Genomic DNA, 24,932 nt, shown 5'->3' with positions numbered 1-24,932 from the left:
TCTACCTCTACGTCTCTACGCTGTACACACAAAGTGGTTAGGTAGTTGGAGATTTATAATGCAGCTGGTTAGCCGGAGAAAGTATGTTGTATAAATAGGAAAGTAGCTGAACGAAAGGCAACCGCGGTCGATAATAGCGTTCGGGGTCGGGAACATTCGAGGTTCGCGGGAATATGGATACAAAAGTTCTTTACAGTGGAAAGAAAGTTTTAATCGGCTCGTTGAACGGGGTGGAACGAGGATTTTCGAACGAGCAGAATCACCGGGGCAAGTCGAATAGCACCGGGCATGAAGCTCGTAAGGGTTTACCTTAAATGAAGTTAGAGTTTATTGGTTTATCCGAGGCAAACGGAAAGGAACTTGCCGCCGAACGTGCTCAATAATCCGTGCCGTGAGATTATCCGGCCCGCTGGCAACGTTTCTTTCGGTTTTCCTTCCAGTAGCAGCTATCGTCATATGGGCTACCAACAACAGTTCGAAATCACGATGGAATTTTAACAAGTTGCGACGTCGCACGCGTGACTGCTTCTATACGGGAAGACGTACAAAGGCTTATGAAAGTCATGAGCTTCCTCTTACTTGCCACTTTATGTTCCTGAATAAGGTCGAGACTGTCGAAAAGATTATGACAACGCCGCCGAAGATACTTTCCTGTGTTCCAACTTAGTATGGCTCGGTTGAAAGTTATACGCCAACTTTACATTAATCGTGTATTGATCATCTTACGTGTACAACGTGTTCAGTTTAGCTTATATTATCAGTTGATTTTCAATTACGATAGAATATCAGTTATGTGAAAGTTCATTCATTGAAAGTTCATTCGTGGTTAGGGAATGATTAAGTGAATATTCGTGCCGATTGAATCCGCTAATCCGAATTTGAATCTATACGAAGAACATCGTAAGTAGTGGGGTAGAATCAATGAACTTGCGTTTCATGAACTTCAATGAAACCATTACGGATGTTCTTGGACCATTGAAGTTACATTATTAGTGTAATCTTGCAAGAAGAATATCATATGTAGCACGACAGTAAGTTTGACGATAAAAGAAGTTCAGCTCTACTAGTTCAAATAAAGTTTGCAAATTAATAGCGAACTGCGAAAACATTTACTAATTTAAGAATCAAATGTATACCTATGTTCCTACGATTTTTAATCAAGTGATGCAACAGTGAGGAGTCTTATTCCGCCAGATATCCAGAAATTTGTACATCCAAATTGGTGTAATCCGATTCATTGAAAGTTTCAACCAGAAATATTCTTTTCCTCCCAAATACCCTGAAAGAATTTCCTTAAAATAATTCTTGTCCGAATTTTACCTTAGCACAAGGAACGATTTCAACTTAAGAACAATGTGTAGTTCAGTGATCTTAGCTTGTTCGTTAGCGTCGTTCCTCGTTTTCGCCAAGGCAAAACTTCTCCCTGATACGCATCGTAAAGTCAGTCTGCGAAGCAAATGAACCGGAAGTTCATTAAAATCAACGCGATAAGAGGTCCAATGCTAATTGCATATTGATAATTCTTCGCGAACGTAGCGGGTTTAAGGATCTTTGCATAAATCTACGTCGTTGGAGGGCGAAGTCTCGACTATTTCTGGCCGCGTCGCCGTATTTCAGGATCAAATTCGACGGAGATAAAATATATTCGCAGCGCGGCACGGCCAGCGATAAATCAGGCAATAAATGAAAGCCCAACGAAGCGAGGGAGGCCAGATAAAAAGAGAATAGGGGAGAGGAAAAGAAAGTGGAAGAAAGAGAGGACCGGTCCTCATTATTTCTAAAAGCGTTCTAGAGACAGTCCGTGTGGCTCACCGATGGGGGATGTTTTGCGGTGTATATCGGCCATCCCTTTAAACCGCTGACACCGAATGGCTGACAACAACGACGAATTGCTCTGGTCTGTCTATATATATTTTACGAATGAATTTTATTATTATTCTGTGGAAACTCTAAGTGAATTCTTTAAATATTTTTCCCCATACAGTAGAATTTATTTATTGCTTATGCGACAAATTATGTAGTATTGTATTAGGGCTCGAAAGATTGATAGTAGATATTTGACGAGAGGGGGATTTGAATCTTTCAGTGGGAAAATAATTTTAGTGGTATGAATATGTAAGTTCTTGTTACAAATTAATCAGTATTAATTATTTAAATTTTGTAGGAACCAATTTTAATACTATTTTTTGAAGACTTGACATATCATTAATGAATATTCCTTACTGTTCTCTAAACCTTCTTTGAACCTTTACATGTTGCTTCAATCTCATCCAGAGCATCGTCTACAAAGGAGTTTAATCCTTCTCGCTAATATCTGCCATTCACGATAATTTATCATCCATTTATCATTAATTACCAAAGGAAATTGTTATTTCTGTTATAATTATCCTGTATTGAGAGAAAGGCTCATAGAAATTTAAAAATAGAAACCATTAGGTTAAGCGAAGGAAAGGCCATCGACGGACAATTATGAGCGTTAAGTCTAATTCAATTTCCCTGGGCCGACCGCGATTTGTAAGTGGAACAGCCATAGGGAAACGGAAACTCATCGGGAAGAGCGAACAGGGGATAATAGCGGCAGAAAGTGAAGCTTTAGAGCGAGGCTAAAGGAAACGAGAACGGCGTGTTCTTCACCGCAGGAGTAACAGGACTTGTCACTTTAGCCAGCTAGTAAATAAGTGCCATTTAAATGTGATATCCAGAGGAGATTGAGGGGCAGAGCTTCGAAACGTAGAATCCGATACGTACGTACTCTGCGCGCCGATACACCGCTCTGTACTTAACGTTTACTAACTATTCAACGTTCCCTACCAACTGTCATTCCCACAAATTCCCCGCCATTCAACGAGACCGTATCTATCCCACAGATTCTTCCACGGCCACGAATAAATAATGTGCTACCTCTCGTGGTAGGAATGGATCTTTTTAAATAAGGTATTGGACGATTTGGACGATGATTTGTGTTATTATCTTTAAGTAATTTTGTGTGGAAATTATGAAAAATGGTTAGTCTTAATTTAGGATAAATGTTAAAATCTGTGTTAAAGATTTTGAATCATTTTGCTTTGTAACGTAAAAAGTAAAAGTATATAATATACTTACAGATATAAGAAGTAGATATAAAAATTGACTTAACATAGAAAATCCTCTAGTTATTTTGAGCACTATATTTTATTGTAATATGACATTCCATTTTTCTTGCTTTGTTACTACCAGTACAAAAATGCATAAAATTTCTATTCTTCTCAAGATAATAAATAGCGTCGGTACATCGTGCAAGAAGCATTAAATACTAAAATTATGCTAATCCATTGTTGCAATAGGATCTAAATTTCTTCCGTTAATGCTGAATTCGCGCACTCTTTCACCTTTTATATATTTTATCGATGAACTAATTTTGTTTAATAAATAATTTAATGTAATGATAATTTCAAGATGTTTGTAAACTATGTAACTAGATGAAAATATACATAGATGAAAATGTAATTTAAACTCTAGGTATGTTAATTGACCTAGTCAGTTTTAAACCATTTAGTAGATGTAATATACTTTACCGGTGTAAGTGATCAAAAGTTATCTAACCAGCCCAACCCATGTCAAACTGACGTAACTTACCAATCTTGTCTAACTAATCTAACCCGGATCAAATTCAATTTAGGCTGATCTGAACAATTTTCGAAGAGCAGTACATACTAAATGTAAACGATATCTAAAAACTTAGACGATACTACATATGATATATACTTGCACGAGATGTTTACCATAGTCAATTAAATACATTTCTTGTACATTTACTACATAAATAATCTACATCGTTAAGTCAAGAGATTAATTCTGCTTCAATAGAATTTTAGAACAGCCAATTTGGTTACGTAATATTTCATCTTATCTGATGTGGAAATTAATTCAAAAATAAGCAGAATATTGAATAATTTACTTTCGCATTGAATTATCACTACAATATCTTTCCCATGTACTTAAAAAAAAATCACGCTATTACTTTATTAAATGGAACTACCGATCTTTCAAAATTAAACACGAATAAGGATCGTTCTTATTTTATGAATTTGCCAATTGATGTTTGTCGAGGAACAACAATTTCCAATAATAAAAAAAAAATATTTTAGCATCAGATACATCCTTGCTCTCCCTCCAGCTATTTCCATTCGGATTCCTACGTATCCCGTTAATCTCACGTGCTTTGGGAAAAACGTGAAACGGGAAAGTGCGCCGGCAAAGGTGGAAATTATTTTATTTCGCGCTTTGGAATATCACCCGAAAGGCTCATTCATATTCATGGCGACGCCCAGCCACTTCGTCTCCGAAACGCGACTTACCGCGATCGTGTTGGTTACTTGAAGATTCAAGCATAGTCTCCGCCGCCACTTCGACTAATTCTGTCCCTTATCTCCTTATCACGCACTTCCTTCATCTTTGATTGCGCTGTACGATGGCACGTATAATGGATCAACGTTAACAGACACCTTTTATGAATATATTACATGTGGTACACGAAACATTGTGAAATCTCGTTAATATCGTTATGAGACTTGACTATCATGATTGTATTAGTAAAGTTGAAAACAACTCTGAAAATGTATATAGAAACTACCAGATATTTGGTACAAGTACATATTTCACAGAGATCTCAAAGTATTTAAACAGCCAATTGCTCATCATATTAATAAACCTCAATATTTTCTGCTGGATTAATATTTGTTATATGTATGTTTAAGTTGGCTATTTATGCTGTATATTAATTTTTCACTAAATATATGAATATATTTGCAGAAACTTTTTGTAATTTTTATATACATTCTCAAACTGATCTCACATTTGACCAATATAAACGAAGTCTTGAAACTTCAATAAGTGTTTAAATACCTTCGTTAAGTCGCTGCAGGCGCATAATCGTCCGTCAATATCTCAGAAAACAAGTGACATTTTTATAAATTTATTTATCACAAGGAGATGGTTTACGCAAATTTCAAGATGAATTTGAGAAACTGATGTTTGTACTCGCCATCGTCATTTCGTTAGCAACATAACTTCCGAATGACTCATTTGTCGGCTAACATGGAGAATTTCGAAATGGCGCGCGAATATTCACAACTGACACGTCTATAAAGTATCAATCGTAGTTGGAGCCCGATTTATCGCGCGCTGTTTGCGCTCCCATTTTATTTATTTTGCCACCCGGAAATACGTAAACCACTCCGGACGATACAGAAGCGCGCGATTCGTCGATTGGTTATCGACAACCGCGGCACAATTTTTGGAAGGGATATTGGTTTTTCGATGTGACCTATTGATTCGTCCAAGTTCCAAGAGCAATTGTTAATGACTGATCGGTTATCAGTAATTGTGATTGGAACTGTCTAACATTAGTTACTTAACAAATTAAACAATGCGAGATTGTATTTTTATCTATTAGAGGATCGTGGAAAATATCGTGCTCCATTTTGAATTTCATTTAAGTAAAATATTTTCTGATATTAACTTCATATTTATCTTTGTATCATTTATAAAGAATGTAGTGTACATTTCCATTCAAAAATTTGGGACATGCTAGAATGTAAAAAAGAAAGGACGACCTTCTTAAGCAAATAAACAGTACATTCATAATATTATATTCTTACGGTACTAAATTAAGATAATACTTTAAACACTAATTTATAAATAGAAGTTGCAATTAGGAAACGTATCATTGAAGAAAAATACTGAATATTACGTTTTTATCTCAATAACTGTATTTTGTATATTTTAATTAAAAATATATTAACGTTTAACTAAAAAATATATAATATTATTAAATGAATATGTATAATGGTAACTACATATCACAGCTCCATTGTGAAGATGGTGTTTTTACCTTTACAACAGAGCGCATGGTCAAACGTTTTGGTGTTCATTCTGCTGCTACAAGTGGCGTGAAAGTACTTGAAAAGCTTTTGTTGGAACAAAAGCAGCCGCGTTTCAGGTATGCACACTTCTGGCCGCGCAATGTTTTCTAAAGCGGCTAAAAATACATCGGCCTATATACAAATAAAAGAAAGATTTGTTGAGTTCTCTTTTCGGCTTGTTAACAGAAGTAAAATGTTTTGTCGTATTATGTACAAACATAAATCAGTTTTATTTCAATACTTGTTCAAATATTTCGAATTTCTTTTTCGCAAAAAGTAAGCAAATTTAGTGTAAATATTGAAATTTGTTTTTAACGAATATGTGCAACAAATGTAAAACATTTGGGATAATGTAAAACAACAAAGAATGTAATCATGCAAGAATTAAATAGATTTATATGCTGTTTATACGTTGGAAGACATTCTGCGTTTTTGAACTAAATTGACTCTGTAGATAGTTTACAAATTTACTATGTCCAAGAAGAACCTTGTCAGAAAGTGATAAGTTACAGCAAGAACTATTGTTTCATTCGTTTGCAGATTCTAAAAAAGGCAATATGTTGTTGTGCGATCAGTGTTATCGTATTGTACATTTGTTTCTTTTATTATCCACTGTTACTAAATAATTTACGAATTACCTTGTTTCGTCGCCAACTTTAAAATCTTATATAACGAAATGCTACTTTAACTGCTTCGAGTTTAACAAAACGATAATTCGACCCAAAAAATGAAATTTTATAATTAATAAATCGTTCTAAAGTCTAAAGTAACCACATGACTTGAACCTCGAACTCCAATTCGAGATGTGACTCCGGTTCACGGTCATGTTACAGTTGGGGTAGGGAATAACTCATCAAATAATGTCAACTTCGAAGCTTATCTAAGCATGTAATGTTTCCATATCGGTTGGTACCATATCCGGCAGACGGTTGGTTGATTAACACGCTAACGGGTCGTAAGTATTGCATTATTCATCCCTCTGCAACACTGCTGACTATTAATTAACAGATACATGTATAATCGGGTTGTGATGTTGACAAGGGTTAATTAGAATTTTTTCGATAGTCACGCGCGCCGCCTGAAAAACAGTTTATGCTTGTCCAAGTAATCAGAATCTTGATTGAGTACAATCAAGAATATTCTTTCGAAATAGTATAATACAAGCCATGTATTGCAAAGATTAATTTAGAAACAAAAGAATAATATAATATAAAGTCAGTATTATGGAAATTTCTAATTTAAAAACGATAATGGGCGATAAATTCTTTCACTGAGAGAAATTAGAACACACACAAATTAGAAATGTGAACACCGCTACGTGATATTTGGTTTAGATCGTAATTACGCTAATCTATTGGAAAAATAAAGGTAATTCGCCTGATTAGGATGGAAACGAGCCGCAAAAATTTTATTATTCAGTACTTTCGTGGTGCTAATTAAAAGTCTAGCAAGCGTACAATTGAGTTCCGCCGCGCCGTTGACGCGGATTAATTGTAATTTTTTTTTTTCGAAAATTCAATTCCATAAAAGTTTCCGCTTTCTCGTTGGGAATCTGGGTTACGCGTTCGATCAATACACCGCATAAAATATGCGCCGCAATCGAACCTTCGTTTTTGCAATTTAATTATAATATTTGACCTTTTATTATCACCGCCTGAAACAAGATCCTTTGTTCTTCGTGATAAATATTTTTCACTGCTTACCAGTACGACACACACTAATTTGCAAATAACTGCGTTTCAATTTTCGCCGTTTGAGAGCAGTACCTATCAATACTTTCTACTTTGTATGCAACCATTTGTTAAATGTTAAATAGGGAGGAAAAGGGAAGAAGATTAAAATCTATATACATAAATATTTTGATATATTATATATTATATATATATTATATATATAAACCAGCGAAGGTTAGTATTCAACTAGAAACAATATTTACCAGACTATCGATGCCAGACATTGAATTTAGAAAAAAATATTGCTCTTCAAACAAAGATTTCCACAACATTTTCCACATAGCATATTCATAAAAATTTTCTATGGCGTGTACTCCAATACCTCTACAAGCCAGTGCACGTCTCAATAACACAGCGTGTTAAGGAATAAGGTTGGAAGAAGCTGACGTAACAATTCAATTATCATACAGCGGATCGTGCGAGGGGATTCCACAACATGAGGTCGTAATAAAATCATTAAACGTACGGGGGGTGTTGGCAATCGTGAGAGGTTCGAGGTCGCGGGTAACTAACAGTGGAGCAATGGTATCCGCGGAATTCAGAGCGGAATCAAGCCAGAGCCCATTATCAGAAAAGCAGGAGGGTAGAAAATGTCGGCTTAACACGGAATATATGAACCCCTCTACGCTCCCAAGCAACGAAATTGGTCATATCGTGGGATTTCTCGTGCAGCAATGCCGTTGATTAGTCGTTGCTGCTTCACGACGGGAAAAACCTGGAAATAGAAAGAACGAAAGAAAGATGTTCCCTTTGCCGCGTACCAGCAGAGGGACGGAGGAAAATGCGGCCGGAATAATGGAGCGTGGAGGAACAGCGCGAACCAGAGGAACTTTTCTTCTCGAGGAAAAGGAAGAAGGAATCGAAGAAAAATGAGCACGCCTTCGTAGGGAACTATGATTGACGGCGCTGTTTGTTTCAAACTGCGGTTCTTTCTTCGAATTCGTAACGATTACTGACGGGCCCCGGGACATTTCCGAATATTTCCGCCGGTATTTGAACATAGGATCCTTGGCATAAGGGATGAAATGAAAGAAAGAATTATGGTACAGGTAGAGGGAAAATTGCAATGAAAATTGTAATGGAAACATTTTTTTAACACATTCACTGTCCTATTACGGTGATGCATGGTATTCTTTGAACAATATCGTACTTCGTTCTATGTTTATCAATCACAAAAGATAGTTTTGTGGATAACGAGTGCTGAAACTCTCCCTCTCTCTCTTTCTCTCTCCCTGAAAGCAAGACCCGATATTTCTGTCATTTTCAGAATTAGTATAGGATAAATTATATAGATTTAATCCAACTGCATTTTTTAAGAAAGAGAAAGAGGAACAATGCTTTGTGACAGATTATGTAACACAAAAGTCACTTTGAGCTATTTCATGCAGGATTGTAATAAAATTCTCTCATTAGATCACACTTTAATATTAATTTTTACTTCCTAAAGGATAACTTGAAGAATTTTAGTAAAAATTTCATCTACGCAATATCCACGTGAAAGTTTAAAATACGTTCTAAAATACGTGTTATACATGTAAGTGACGTTGGAAAGGACGGAATAAGTAAAAATTATTTGAAGTCAACTCCAGAGAATACGTCGGGTGTGGCAAGACTTCCTAACCAAGATTAAAAATTGCTCCCTTTGTAACCTTTGTGACAGGACGCCGTGCATTGTCGAGAAGGAAAATCACCTTTCTTGTTCCCTTTCCTGAATACAGTCTCCTGTATTCTACCTCATCATTTTAAAGTATGAAGTTGGTACAAGTCACGCGGAATTAGATAAACATAGATGAAATTTCTTTAAAACTAGCGCTCGCAATTGCACCGACTCAGCTTTTGTAGAAATATTCAACCAAATGGTAACATAAAATACAGAGATATTAAAATTTGAAAAATCTAAAATTGTATTTATTCCGGAAATTTCTATAATACGATCAATCAGCATGTTTTCTACTGAAAGTTTCGGAACTTAAGGCTCCTTTTCTTCAAGAAGAGGAAAATTATAAATGTTTGTAAATTTATTTATGTAGTACTCTTACTCTCTCTCTCTGTCTCTTTCAGTTTTTATCAAGATGTAAAAATATTACAAGAAACAATGTTTATATTGTAAATGTCGATGTACGTAGCAGCGACCAGAGATCAGAGCTAGTAAAGTATAAAAGATTAATGGTAATGATAAAGAATCACTGTATTTATTTATAGTGATTTGCATCTACAATGATGTACTGTACTGAATGTAATCGATCACCTGTGAAAATGTTAAAACTTTACTAGCGATTTTAATTGAGCCTTTGATAGCCAGTTACAATGGTTTATAGTACTGTAAGCAGTCAATTAAAGAAAACTATAAAAATCAAATTGCTTCTATCACAATCATGATTCCTTCCTCTTTCAAGAATTCGGATCCTCTATGTTCCTACTTCTCCGATCGTATCACAGAATTTGTTTAAAATATCAGTTACACAGTTTTTGTAACAGACTACTATCGAATCAGCAGGCTGCACAACCGTATCAAAATTCCAGATATATCGCGATATATCCGATAAGGTATGAAAGGCAACGTTCATTTCAATATCCCGTCGTAAACATTCTCGTGGTAGTCATCCATCGATAATCGCAGAAAAATTGGACGAAATACTCTCGTACCACGACGACAATCCTTGATATCGAAGGTAAAGTATATCATTCGTGACATGTAAGCCGAACGAAATTCCTCCTCCACCCTTGTTATTCGTTATCTACGATATCACCGGTATTGATACATTTTTTGGATATTTGCATGCATTAGCTGCATGCTCCTTTGTTTGTCGATATCTGAGACACAAAGGTATTCCTCTCTATTATCTTTCTTTCAGCAGTAAATTTAACAGATTGATAATGTCGTCTGCATTCGAGTCTCGTGTTAATTTTCAGTTCGTTTTTAATTCCTGCGGGGTGAGATCGAGCAACAATAATAGTAATGTGGTTTAGAACGATGGTAATTTAGTTATCCGAAAAAAGAAAACGTAAAGGTTCGTCTGTTAGTTTTTCAAATTAATATACATATGTATAGTAATCTTATTATTTGAAATAAATTGAAAATTGTGATATATGCTTCTATGGCATAATTTAGCCGACTTTAATAAACGTTCAAATTAATGAAAAAAATTGAGAAATATGTTACAAATGAATACCTTCGATAACGAAAATTGCGAATACGTACGCAATGGAATTGTCGATTATTCTGCGAAAGCAGTTTATACATACAAAACGGGAACGAACTCAACGCGTAAATTAAAATTTTCGGCGTGCGTGCAAATTATAGGCCTTGATTACGGGATTTAACCGCAATAAATTCTGACCTATATTACAGGATATTGGGATTTCGGGTAATTCCCGCAGCTCTTTGCACAATGCGCACAAATATTTGCACAAGCCTAACACGTTAAGGTTTTCTATCTTGTCTGGCCATAAAAAAAATACTGTTTATAAATCATAAACTTTATAATGACGCCTGCACACTCGATAATACATTACTCGAGTCAATACATCAACAATGAAATTACGGGAACCGATAATTGATAGCAATTTATAAAACGTTAAAAAATTGAGTTTTCTCGTAGGAACTTCGATTGCTACGACTTTTCTAACGCGAGTATAGAGTTATATTGTCAATTTAATTATCAGGTTTGTATAACCTGGACTTATAACTAAAGATTGAATTTATTGAACATCGGGTTTAGTATCGAAGTGTAGGAAATACGATATTACTGTTTACGGAGAGAATTACATAAAAAGTTCGATGACGAGCAACAGGTAACGCTAGAATCTCCAATTACCAGGAATAATTTAATATTACTGTTTATCGGTTCCATTGTGTACTTATTACGCGTGTATAGCCAAGTATATATATTGATTATTTATAGTTTATAGTATATAAATTACATTCACAAGTATTATAATATAATACTATATTTTAATACTTCGCAAATTCTTCAGAATAATTTGAGAAGTTACCCTATAAAAGGGATGAACCTTTTTAAAAATATAAAAGTAGGATATTTAAATTAGATGAATGTTTCCGAGAAATTAATCCTGTATATTGGCGAAGTGGAAACCATATTAATGCAAATCGAAACTTTCGGAATTGAGCAGGAATATCATATTCCAAAACTAACATCCTTTTAATTTCATGATTATGAAGTTACTTACTGTTAAGATACATTTTTATGACTTCACTTAAAGATAATAAATTCAGAACTCTATTTTACGGAAAACAACAATTTATTAAAACTATCGCATTTAGAATAGTATTAGTATCGCAATTATACTTTTCTATGTTACATAATAACAATAGCGGAAGTAAAATTATGGCATTCGAGTATTTGCAAGATTTTCAAACATTCCAAATGCTTACAAGTTGCTTTCCCCGTCTCGCAAGAATATACAAAAAGCATATTTGACGCGACAATTTTGTCCCAAATCCTAACAACTAGTCTGCCAATAATCATTTTAATCTTCTTCGTTTAAATTTCACTGGCTAGAGCCTCGAAACCTCGGTCATCAAACGGTATTTTTCACCGGGATTGCGTCTAGCAAAGCAATTAGAAACAGTCGTCCCGAAACACGGGAAACGAAAACTCTTGCAAACTACATAGGTAATTCGGTAGCGGAGGGAAGACCGAAGTCGTGGATAGGAAAGAACTAACACGGGAAATGTTATTTTACAATCGAGATTCGCGAGGCAAAAAAATACCATGTGAAACGGTCCATTTCACTGGGACTAGTCTCGTGTAGCAACGCGGTCGTTAACGCAATGCGAAAACACGGCAGTTTCCTACTTTATTTCGGCTTTTAACAGAAAGAACAACAGCAACAACAATAATGTTACCGTCCTCGCGAACGTTCACCAAGCTCAACGGCTGATTTTCAACATCCGACTAGAAACAGAGATGGAAAATTAGAGAAACGGACAGAGAGAACGCGATCTCTATCACGCTAATCCCACGAGATTTCGCGGCTCTCGGCTACTGATTTCAAGCTGGATTATAGTCGGCGCTGAATGACCACTGCCAGCTTCAATTCTATACCCGAAAACTCTGTTTTTCATTCTCCTAAAATCATGTACGTTTGTTGCTTGTTTAAACAGGAATATTGAGTTTTTAAAGAGTGTCGCTGCGATTTTGCACGATTTCCAATGTATTCGAAATATTAGAGTTAGGTGAATGATTTCAGTTTGAAGAAATGATCTCTTATATGAAAATTTCTACTACTTTTTTTTTTTTTTACTTATTGCGTTTCTGTCTCGACAAAAGAAAAACACTAAGATTATCAAAAACACTCGCATGTTTCCAGTAATTGTAAAAATAAAAGATCCGATACCAGTCGAATTATCACATCTCATTTTTTTCTAAATCTTTATGAATTATTGAACAATTTTCTAGTAATTACTTACTGTTCTTGTAATTGTCCGATATCGATGCATACTGCGTGCCGTGATGGTGACCCGATATTTGCCCCAATATTTCCAGATTCCTCGATTGCCGTCCTGAAAAAGGCACAATGGAACAGGAACGTTAAAGATCGGATCACGATTAATCATAACGGTAAATTAGGTGCTCTTGAGGATAAAGGAATGTTTCCGATGGGTCGGAGCTTTCTCTCATTTTTCTTATCTCTACCGAAGATTTTCAGTCGAAATTCCTTTGACGATTTAAATGAATCCTTATCTCGATGAAGAGTCTCTAATGAAGCAGACCAATATTTTCAATGAAAGCTCAGAACCATGAATAAAAAATTTACGAACACCACAATTACAATAGTCATAATAATCATTTCAGACTATCAACGAAGCAAATAAGTAATAATAATCAGTCGAGTCTATGGTTTGTTAAAATAACTGATCAAGCTATTTACACGCAATTGCTCTTGGTCAGCGAAACTATTATAGGAACGTTAAATTAGGTCTATGCCAGGGGAATGCTAATGAACGAGTACTAGTTGGTATGTTAAGTGTGGTTTTGAAAGTGGATGAACAATTATAGCAAAAGGCTGACGTACTGAGTGAAGTTGCGTAAACTGTGTTACAATAATTAGATTTAATTATATTAATGAAGATTGTGCTGTTTACTATTAATAGAATATATTAGATATCAATTCTGAATTATTGTAATGACTACGCTTTTAATTGAACTGTAATTGGTAAACTATGATTTTAGATAGTGATTATAGGATCGTTCGAAAAATTATAAAGAATGGAAATTATTAACAAGTCTACTTTACTAAATATCTTTAACGAAACCTACGATTCCAGCATTTATTTTTATATTATAACTTTGCAACAGTCTCAACTGCGAATTATATGAACAAAGAAGTAATGGTAGATGATTGAACATGTGCAGATGTGAAGAAAAATCAAAGTAAAACATTAAAGTTACGGTTAGTCGCCGATTATGATTAATAATTGACGTCTATGTTAACAAACGATCTTTTTTTTTGTAAATTTTCCCTTTTAGTTGCATTTATCTTTATCATAATAATCTCATGTTTTATTTTCGTGAATTATCCTACACAAAAACTATGATTATTAAAATCCAACCAAAAGTGGTTTCGCTGCGCTTCCTTTCGCCGGATATTCGAGGCGTTAAAATGATAATTTAAAGTTGGAAATTGTGACAACCTACGGTCGAAAGTTTAACGATATTCCGTGAGGACAACTGCATGCAGCAATTCTCGTAACTTAGACAGACTGTAGCTCTTTTCTCCGCGAAAATAGGAAAAACTGGTAAATAGGAATATTGCATGGCACAGTAACAACTAACTTCTTGCGGTATCATTTTTTCAGTAGACATAACGATGTACTTGCAACACGCAATTGAACTTGCTCAGACTCATCTATATACATACATTTCTCGGTTATCTTCGTTCTGATATCTTTATTACTTCACACGCGAAAGGTTTATCAAAGTATCACGTTAAGCACCTCGCGTGATACTTTTTGCAGTGTAGGGTTTATGTAATGCTTCAAATAATATTCCTTTATAAGGGCAAGATATTTGATCATTTTGTAATGACTTAATAAATCGCTCTATAGTAATTGGTACGTGTACCTACATACTTTGGCTCTTATAGGCTATCGTAGGGTGAAATTTCAAACCGTATGAATTTTTCCTTTCACATTATCATCGTAATATTACTTGTAATCGCGGGAAACAATAATTGTACTATGTACCATTTTGTATTGAATAATAATAAGACATCCTATCCCAGTCTCATTTGATTTTATTGCTTGACTATTTTAAAACAGATGTTTTTTCTGAGTTATGATAGTGTTTAAGGATTAGTGTATTTATTAGAATAAAATATCATCATTAATACCTTTATAATATTTAAATAAATAAAATCTTTTATTTTTTTATAAAGATACCAAAGTTTGTAATAACTGTAAAATTAAAAAAAATCATAATTAATAATCATAAATAATCATAATTAACATAGTTGTTTATGAGACATGATAAAGATTTCATTAGGTACTTGTAGGAAATGAATTTATTATATACAAAGTGAACCATCTAACTTGCACGCTTAAGTAATTTCTAAACTGTGTGTTGTTTGACAAATTTCTGTATACAAAAACTCCATTGTTTTAGGGAAGGTTTGATGTAGTATATCTGCATGTGTATATATTCTTTCCTTGTAAATGGAGTCGTTTTGCGTAAAATTCGAAATAACAAAGTTCCATTTTCCCAATTCCATTTGGTCAAAGATTTTATTTATTCTTTGCTGTCACGAACAGCTGAAGTTAATTTTCTCAAATTCAGCGAAACGTCAAATCGAAAAATTCTTTAACGTTGCATCTTACAGAACTAAAACAATTTCAGGATATAATAACAAGCATTTTTCTCTTTAATTATGGCAATTTCTTACAGGGTTTTATTAATACAAGTATCTGTTAATTCAATTAATTTCTTCCTAAACCTAATCAACTATAGTCAAATGCAAAATTATTTTATTATTTCTGCTGCGTATGGAACAAGCTTACAAAACATTTAACTCTGACAAACTGTGAGAAGATGTACTCTTTCAGATATAAGTGATTTCGTAACAAAAACAAAAAAGAAAAAAATTCACTTTTTGCTCGTTTCATGTATTTTAAATAATTGACAAATAATTTAAGTAAATAACAAACAAGTTGACAATTTTATCTGAATCGATTTTTAATTGAGCGGAGTTCCTGTAAAGATTGCAAACATCAAAGCGATCATCGATTTCTTATTATCCCACTTTGGAGTTTATTTCACAGTTCGAGGAAATGCATTCTTAGTAACTGTTCGATCTTTCCATTCGCCGATAGAATTGTAAGTTATTTAAAAACAAATGTTTCACTCGAAACTCAGTATATCACGGTACGTCAATAATTTCACCGGCAACGCGAATTGCTAATAGCTAAAAATGAAAGCTCGGGAAACAAAGGGTACGAGCGTAATGTAAACTTTGAAGCAGCGAAGAAGTTTTCTTCGCTCGAAATTCGAGAAGATAAAGTTCATATTACTCCGAAGAAAGTCCGACTTTAAAGAGCAATTCGTATTTTACGAAGCTGTATTTAAATCAATAAGGACAAGATTATAAGTACACAATGGAAAAACTTTCCCCATAATCACTTGCATTCAGGTGTTGCCAATTAGCAAACTTTACTGTCCTGCGTTATCTCTCATCTTTGTCTCAGGAATCCATTATCTTGAAGTATTAACGACGAAAAAATGTATATTATTTTTACGTACTCAACAACTTCCTGAATTACTATAACAGTTTATACTTTTCATAAATTTTCATTGTGTACAGTGTTCATTAAAGAAATTATTAAGATGAAACTTGAAACATAATTTTTGTTATATTTATTTCCATATGTTAAAGTGAAGCTATGAGTTAAATTTGTGTATAGTATTATATAGTTAGAATAGCTTATTTTCATCAAAAAAGAATTCTATCTTATATGAAAATTACGGAGGAAGAATACAATTACGTTTCTTATCTACTGCAAAAAAGCAGTTCCAAAATTTGATACGTTGACGATCAATAATGTTACCAAAATTCATTTCCTATTTAATTTCCATAGTAAACATGTAGTTTTAATAAAAGTAATTTCATATGTCAAAATTGAAAATATTTTAAAATGTATTTTATTTTGTCTCGTGGTACATTTAATATTATTTAATTATTTAAATCAACTATGTTACACACGACAAAGCAAAGATAGTGAAAAACTAAACGGAACACCGTGAAAGTAAAAAAGAAAGAAAAAACTATTTTCCCAAATTCGTCTCTACGAATGGCGGTACTTCGCTATTACATTTCCGAGCGGAAGTTGATACGTTGTCAATACATTTCACTTGTCAAACTCGTGTATATCGATACTCGTATGTACAATTTCGAAAGTTCGCTTGCAAATTCCACACAATGGATGCATGACGTACCAGGTACGTTTTTATGGATTGAGCTCTGTTCGGATTAACCACGAACACGGGTTTCGCAAACATAGACCAGGAGCTCTTCAATGGAAGTTGAAAACAATTGTTTGTGCCGGCAAAACGTTCCCCAATATGCCGCTATCAAAAGATCACACAATTTGTACAATTCTAATGTGCTCTTTACGACTTTAAAGAAAACGTAGGTATCGAGTCTTTCCATAAATACTCTCGTGTTCGTGAGATGACAAACAGAATATATTGACTCGATATTGACTTCATCAGTTTATATCAATACTATTTACAAAACTTCTAGTTGCTAAAATATAAAGATGACGTTAGAAGTCACGATACAATAGAAGACGATACTAATTAATACCAACTCTGTGATACCATATCTAAATCTACTAACACTATGCATTAAAGTAGATAACCGAGCCACGAAGAGAAATAAAAATAGAGTTCAAATGGTCGAAAGAAATAATTTCGTCAACATAACCAACTTCGAATAATCATTTTAGATCTGCCATGGGATAACTGTTTTCATCCCAGGTAGTAACCAGAAAGCAGAAATAATAAAAAGCCCCTGAATCTCTTAAAAATAGGTAAAACAAGAATAACTGTGGAATTCAGTACTCCAGCGTACTACAATACATATCACAGAATGAAACCCTCGAACAAGAAACTAAAGTAATTATTAAACTAGAACTGACAGTTTAAACAATTAAACCTTGCTAAACAAATTCCATTTCATACCTCAAAACTATAACTATTCATAATACCATTAAATTGCCAGCGTCTTCAGACCAAATACTTCTTAGGAAATAGTTACTGTCGCGAATAATCCGCGATTCTAGGAAACCTTCGAGTGATTTTACCTCGCTGCTGGGGACGGTACACCAAAAATTCAATTTACGGACTTGCACCATAGAGATCGGAAGTTATTCGAAGTTTCCTCTCCCCCATTTCTCTCCCTACCTCCTTTTCTCTCTTTCTCCCTTTCCATCCCTCTCTTTCTTTCTCTCGTAAATAATCAACGAACGACGGTTTCCCGATGATAAGTTAACGAATTCGCAGATCGGTATTCTCTCGGCGCCAGTTAAAATCCCTTGGAAAGCGAGCAGGGTTGTTCGTCAAAGGTTCCATTGAAATTCGAGAAATTCGAGAAACGGCGCGATGAGAAGAACGGAGAACGAAACAATGATGTTCGCGTTCACCACGGTGTAAGCACGCCGGTGGCCGTATTTTTCAAGGCTCCTTTGTGCGCACCGCTTTCAAATTTCGCAGCTACGCCCGAACTTGGGTAACTGAATTCTATTGGTCACAGCGAGTCGTGCTGGTATTCTCCTGAAGCCATACTCTTAAGAAAGCTTTCATTGTTGGAATTCGAGTACGAACTATATTTCTTCCTCTACCCTTCTTCTTTCTTCTTTTCTATCCTGTTTTCACGTGATCCAAGCGCGCGCCAAGTTTTCCACCCACATATCAGGCGTTTATTTAGGACGTGGTCTTATCATGGAACGATAATATCTTAGCTGACTAAAGAACGAGTCATTCTTTGTGTTGATTTATGTGTTGTATTGCTACGCCTCTTACTTTGTTATGGGTGGAAATGTTACAAAATATGCGAATTTTAGAATTTGCCGATACCGTTTACGTCATATGTAACGTGAAACGATTGCTAGATATATTTCTTAGAGCTAAGCTGAAGATCCATCGAAAAGCTGAGATAAGCCGTGCTACGTTGAGTTTAAAAATATTTGCTTTGATACATATACAGGGTGGATCAGCTAAGAGTTTAAGCTGAAATATGTTCGATACTATTAGTTATTATATATAGGACAATGTTTCAGATAAAAGTTGGGTGGTTTCAAAAGGTGCATGTGTTAATGTTATTGGTTTTTCAGTCGGTGGACGCGTAAACGTCATGTGAAGATCAACTTCACTTTTTTAGATAGAATCATATATTTCTTAATACAATGATCGATGCAGCTCGATATTCCCTATAAAAAATTACTGACCTCCTTATATCGAAAGGTACCATTAGTTTAGTAGATATTTTGATCTTTAGTTTGCAAAGCTTACTGTATGAAAGACGATACGTTCCACAAATTAAAAGTCACTTACCCCGTGTACGAAACCGCTTTCGCAGCTAGCACAACACTGCTATTAGTTTAGTTATGCTATTAACTTAGCTTTTAGTGGAGACGTTTCTGTGTATATATATACCGGAGGAAATATCTTTAAACTTGGCATAGCACAGCTTAACGTAGCTTCAAACTGTAAATATTCAATTTTAGAAGATTTTCTTCTACGTAACTTATTGCCTTCCTTTCTCATCGTCATCGTCATCTTCTCATTTCTGGCACGTTTTCACGTTGCCCAAGTAGACACTAAGCTTTCCACCTACGTGCGATCAGGCTTATTCTATCGTGTTGGCGTTTATTTAGGACGTGGTCTCATCATGAAACGATAATATCACGGCTGGCTAGGCAACGATTAATGGAGCAATCTCGGCTGTGACTGATGTTATACGCAATCGGGAAACAGCTTCTGGCTTTTCATCGGTCCCGGATATGTACATCATGTGCAGGGATTGGCTGGCTTACGCGGACCGTCCAATCTATTCAGTACCGTGAAATTTACTTTACGGCTTATTGCCCGGTGTTTAGAGTAAAATGTTACCGGTCATTCTGGACCAACGTGTCATTCTTACTCGTACGCTCCGCGGTACTTCATTTCGATGCTGATGCAAAGAAAACGACGTGCACCAGGGACACTCGGGTATTTTGACAAACGAAATGCGGACGGATTTTCCAACATACCGCTGGAGAGGTTCTTGTTATTTCTGAGAATTAAGAGTGTTTTTGTTCCTTTCATGCACGGGCTTGACCTTACATTATTTGGACACGTTGAATGTTTATTACGTTGCATGCATACGCTGAAAGGGGTTTTTCTTATTTATTCCATCCGTACCATTGAGGTAGGAATAATCCACTAAATTCAAAAATCTAATTCAAATGTCGTTTGACCTTGTGCAGTTAAATCGAATTTTATTCGCGTGGGTTATCAAAATGAGTTGCTGATTGGTGCATGCTTATCATCATAATGATAATAAATTGGAAGTTATTGTCCGCGAGCTGCATTTGCAATTATACTGCATTTATATAACGTAATATTCGTGTTGCTATCGCCAAAAAGCTTGAAGTAGATTTCAGTTAAAATTTTAAACGCGATATAAACTGCATGTAAAATCTAATGTGAACAGGCGGAATTTACACACCTGTCGTGGTTTTCTATGGCATGGTTTCGCTTTGAACACAACTGATCTACTCAAAGTAAACTTTGCGGGACTAGTCTACCTAGGCAAGGGAAACAAGTGACACTCGACTAACTGTTGTTCGATTAATGTGCGTAACAAACGCGGTGAATCAAGAACGAACAACGACATTTCCGAAGACAAGACGTATATATCCAAATTAGAAACAGGGCAATTGAAAAGATGATCATTCAGAAAAATATTTGAGAAAAGGTAATAGCTACGGTTTGTACTAATTACTAATTAGTAATTCGTGTATATATTCGATTAGTGATAGCCACGTAAATTTAATGCTGAAAAGTAATCGAGTGAATGTTATTATGATCGTGAGGATGTAGTAATTAAGAAATGTAATAATTTAACAAAAAGTGAATTCATTTAAGCAAATTTATGTTGTAATAATTTATTATAATATTTCAATTCTTTTATAGTAAAATATTTTCATCCAAAAGCATTTTTGAAAGCTAAAATAAATCTGAATAAATCCCGTCAGAAATTTATTAATTTCGGAAAGTTTGAAATTGAACATTGTTATAAAGCAGATGGATTGTTTGGCTATAAAGAATGCTTGTCAGTCGAATTGTAAAACAGTCATAATGAAATTCATTGATAAATTCATTGAAAATTGTATAATGGAGAATGATTTGTTTTATTCCATTTATAATTCAAGGTACTTTTCATAAACAGTTTCACAGTTATAAATTATAAGGTACATACATTTTGCAAGATATCTAATAAATAAAGTTATTTCGATATTCATTCATTTTTTTGACAGATAACATTTTTATTAGAAAATTATTTTGTAATAAAAGATTGCATTAAATTTGATGTATCTATTATGGAATTTCTTTTTCTATATTAATGAATTGATAATGTAAATTAGGTATTAAGGAACAACTAAAAAAACTAAGCTTTCAATTTGCTAACATTACGCACTTGCATACAAGTTTAAATAAGCTTATGGAAATACATAGAAAGCATAGGAAACTTGGAAGAAATAGTGACAATATCCTCATATTATTATATACAAATATAGACCCTCAAAGAACATACTAAATAGAGAACTTAACACTTAGGAAAGAAACATTTTCTTGAACATACGAATTTTGAACTCCATAACTCTTGATCTTAACAAGTTTGACATACTTTTACAGAATCTCGAGTCTCTGTAATCTGGCATTTCAACTTCTTGCGAACAAAGCGGTATTAGCGAAATTTAGTAAACTGGATAAAATAAAAAGCACTTTAAAGTTTAAAAAGTCTGCTTCTACTTCGACTTTCTGCTACTTCTATGCATAAAATTGAACTTTCAAGCGTAGAAATGAGTGTAGAAATATCTAATAAGACTAAACATTTTGTTTTCATAAAATTGAGATAATATTACAAAATCATATTAATTCAGTATTAATTCTATTTACCTATAATTATTAGATTCATAAATTAGTTTGTAATTAATTTGTTTTTGTCTCCCAATTCTTGTACATTCGTAACAGTATGCATATTAACTAGTAATATTACACATAAGCTAAACTAAATTACATTCAATGATTAATCGTTAATCATTACTGATTAACAATAATATAATATGTTACTGTTGCCACAGGAAGCAAGACCTTGTTGCATAAAAACGCATTAATTCTTTACTGACAATAAAAACTCCAATTTTAAATGTGTAGAATTTTCTATAGTTTTTTACTGGAGGAATTATTTTTACATTTTTCTTTCATTATCATCAAATATATTCGAAAATAAACAAAGTGTCTGAGATTAAAATCTACTTTCCAGCAGCTTTTGTTCCCTATTTATTGAATATGTACTTTGAAATTACAATTGTCTTCTAAATTATAATGGAGCTCAGGTGAACACAACACAACAATAAAAGAGATAACTAATTTCATTAGCTTTTTAGTAAATTATGTGTTGTGTGCTTCAAAGAAACTTATCAATAGATCCTTAAAACAGGCGAGTGAAGCCTATTATAATATTAAAATACACAGCAATGGTAATTATAAATTCTTTGATATTTCACATTTTTTCTCTTTATTTAAAATTTCTGTACTCATATATATCCACGTAAATTTATGGTATTGGTTCCATGAAATTTCTCATTTATCCTGTCCACCGTATCCTTTGTCTATGTCATGAAAGAAAAGATGAAAATATATTTTTCATCCTAGATTTTATGCAGTAGATGAAAACAGCAAGTCGTTCGGAGCGACTTTATCAAAAAAGGAATATAATGACATAAGAGCAGCTGTCGACAACCATCGTGGCGTATATTTATTGTAAAACCATGAGTCACGCGGGACCAAAATCGATTTGTCTTTACTGGCGAATTCGTATCGAGAGGCGAACCTAGCTAGATCTATCTATCAACGGTATGAAACGATGAAAAAAGGTATTTCAAACAAAAAAAGAAATGGGGGAAAACAGAACGACGCGTCGAAGAACGATGATGCAATTGAAAAATTGACGTATCCCGTTAAACTGCTATTACATTTTTCTCCTACGAATTTCACCATACCTTTGATACAATATCTTCGTTTGTGTGTGACAACAGTAAAAAAAAAAGAGAAAAATGGATGGAAATGGAAAGAGGTGAAATATTCTATTAAAAAATGTTTGTGTCACGATCGAAATTTTATTTCACTTTTTTTTGAACATATTAATTCATATTCAACAAAGCATATTGGGCTTTCAATTGGCCGTTTCTTCTCCACTCTATCAATCTTTTCAAAGCTTGCACTTAACAAAAATTAGATAGTAATTAAGAAGATATACAATTAAAACACAATGTTCTTTTCTATTTAATTGTTTATTTGAGTTATTAGCGACGTAACAATGTTAATTTAACAATTGTGGAACAAAAGTAAATCGTAAATCGGTGATAAAACTACGACAAATCTTCTTAAAACCTACACCCATTGAAAGCTAAATAATAATTAAGGAATCGGTTAATTAGAAAAGAATGTTAATTCGACAATAAGGAAACTAGCTGAAATGGAATCCTGCACTCCCGTTTGAAACCAGAAGAGAAAACAGTGGGATAGTTGGTGCAGTTCCCATAATTGGCTCGCGTTCCCCAATATTAATCAACGTAATCAGAATCGCGAACTGCTGAAGATAATTTCGCTGCATTGTTTATTCACTTTGTCTCGGCGAATGGTTCGCGACTACATGTAAATTCCCGGAGGATCAAAAATCCCGGAGCAGCGGCGCCGCGAACTTATATGTGGAAGCTACTAATACAGCTTTATATACCCAGAGGAGTATTTTACCCGAGTTCCTTCGTTCCGGTCTGTCGCCACTTTTCCGATAGGCTCTTTAACTAATTCAGGCATCGCTACCGTGACATCCTGGATAAAAATTCAGGGGGAATTAAAAAGGAAAAGGATGAAGTACGAAATTTATGGAAATCCTCGTAGTAACACCAACGTCCCCGTATTATGGCGGCGACCATTCCCTTGTAATGCCTAGTCATTACAATATCAAGGGTAACCAGCGAACAAAGCAAATACAGCAAGGTAAGGTTGTTTGAAACGTCTGAGCTTCAACATCTTAAAATTTAATCTTCAACTTTACGCAGAATAATCAAATTCGATTAAATCGTCATTGGTTTCTAATATGGTAACGGGAGAATGAGAAAATATCGTGCAGTCTAAAGTCCACCAAGAGAAAATATCAAAGACAAGAAAATAATTCGAACAATATTATGGTAAGATTATTTGAGTCAGCAAGAAGGTATATTATAAAAACTAATAAAATAATTAAGAAAATAAAAAAAATAATTTACAAGACAAATTTAATCATTGTTAAATTGACTTAAGTATCTTCCATGTGACTTAGACTGAGGTCATACCAGACGGACGTTGCTCGCGTGACTCTGGTCTTAAATAACCTTACTTTAGCCCATTGTTGAAAAAAATAAATGAAATATCAGTGTATCATTGTACTGTCGACGTTAATTGTTAATTTAGCTTTGTTTCGTGGTGGAATAAAAGGCAGCGGAAATAATTTGATCATTAACAAGGTTCAATTAAGAGAAAGAGAACGACGAACGTATCACGGGAAAATAAAATATTCTTTCTAATAAGGAGAATTGTACCGTGATTAAATTTAATTTTCTTTTCTCTATGAAATTAAAAGTGGAAGAAGCGATTGAGTTAACGATCATATTATATTAAAATATTTGAATCTTTCTGTGGAAATTTAATAAATTGTATTAAGATAGAGATATTGAAGGAAAGTCTGGAGAAGCACCGGAAAATATACTATTTTAATATTTTCTGAAAGCACTTTACTGTAAAGACAGTTCAAAATTGGGCACGTGAACTACTTCTTCTCACATTTATTAACCAGAAGGAATCGATCGGGCTGCAATTTTTAAGAGTCGTTTTTCATGCGCAACATATTGTCATCTGTCCATGTTCAGCACAGAGAGAGGAAAAATTATATACGAGGTCAAGCTATTGACAGTGGAATTACGGTGAAATTAATGAGGCTTTGGGAACATACTAAATATCTTCAAACTTAA

General features: G+C 34.2%; 1 protein-coding gene across 7 annotated transcripts in view; it reads right to left on the bottom strand.

The window, feature by feature from the left end:
• LOC100740523 (neurotrimin) overlaps positions 1 to 24,932 on the bottom strand; it is a 301,483-nt gene that overhangs the window by 54,728 nt on the left and 221,823 nt on the right. For 6 of the 7 annotated variants that reach the window (XM_024364564.2, XM_024364563.2, XM_012394845.2 and 3 more), the window contains exon 2: positions 13,071 to 13,163. The exons of the other annotated variant lie outside the window; for it this stretch is intronic. In XM_024364564.2, the coding sequence (XP_024220332.1) occupies positions 13,071 to 13,163 (93 nt within the window). The remainder of the gene's footprint in view (positions 1 to 13,070; positions 13,164 to 24,932) is intronic. 7 annotated transcript variants of the gene reach the window in all.

Source organism: Bombus impatiens, unplaced genomic scaffold, assembly GCF_000188095.3.
Source record: "Bombus impatiens unplaced genomic scaffold, BIMP_2.2 scf_0102, whole genome shotgun sequence".
NCBI classification, from domain to species: Eukaryota; Metazoa; Arthropoda; class Insecta; order Hymenoptera; family Apidae; genus Bombus; species Bombus impatiens.
Note: the sequence above shows the minus strand (reverse complement) of the source record. Positions and strands in the feature narration are given on the sequence as shown.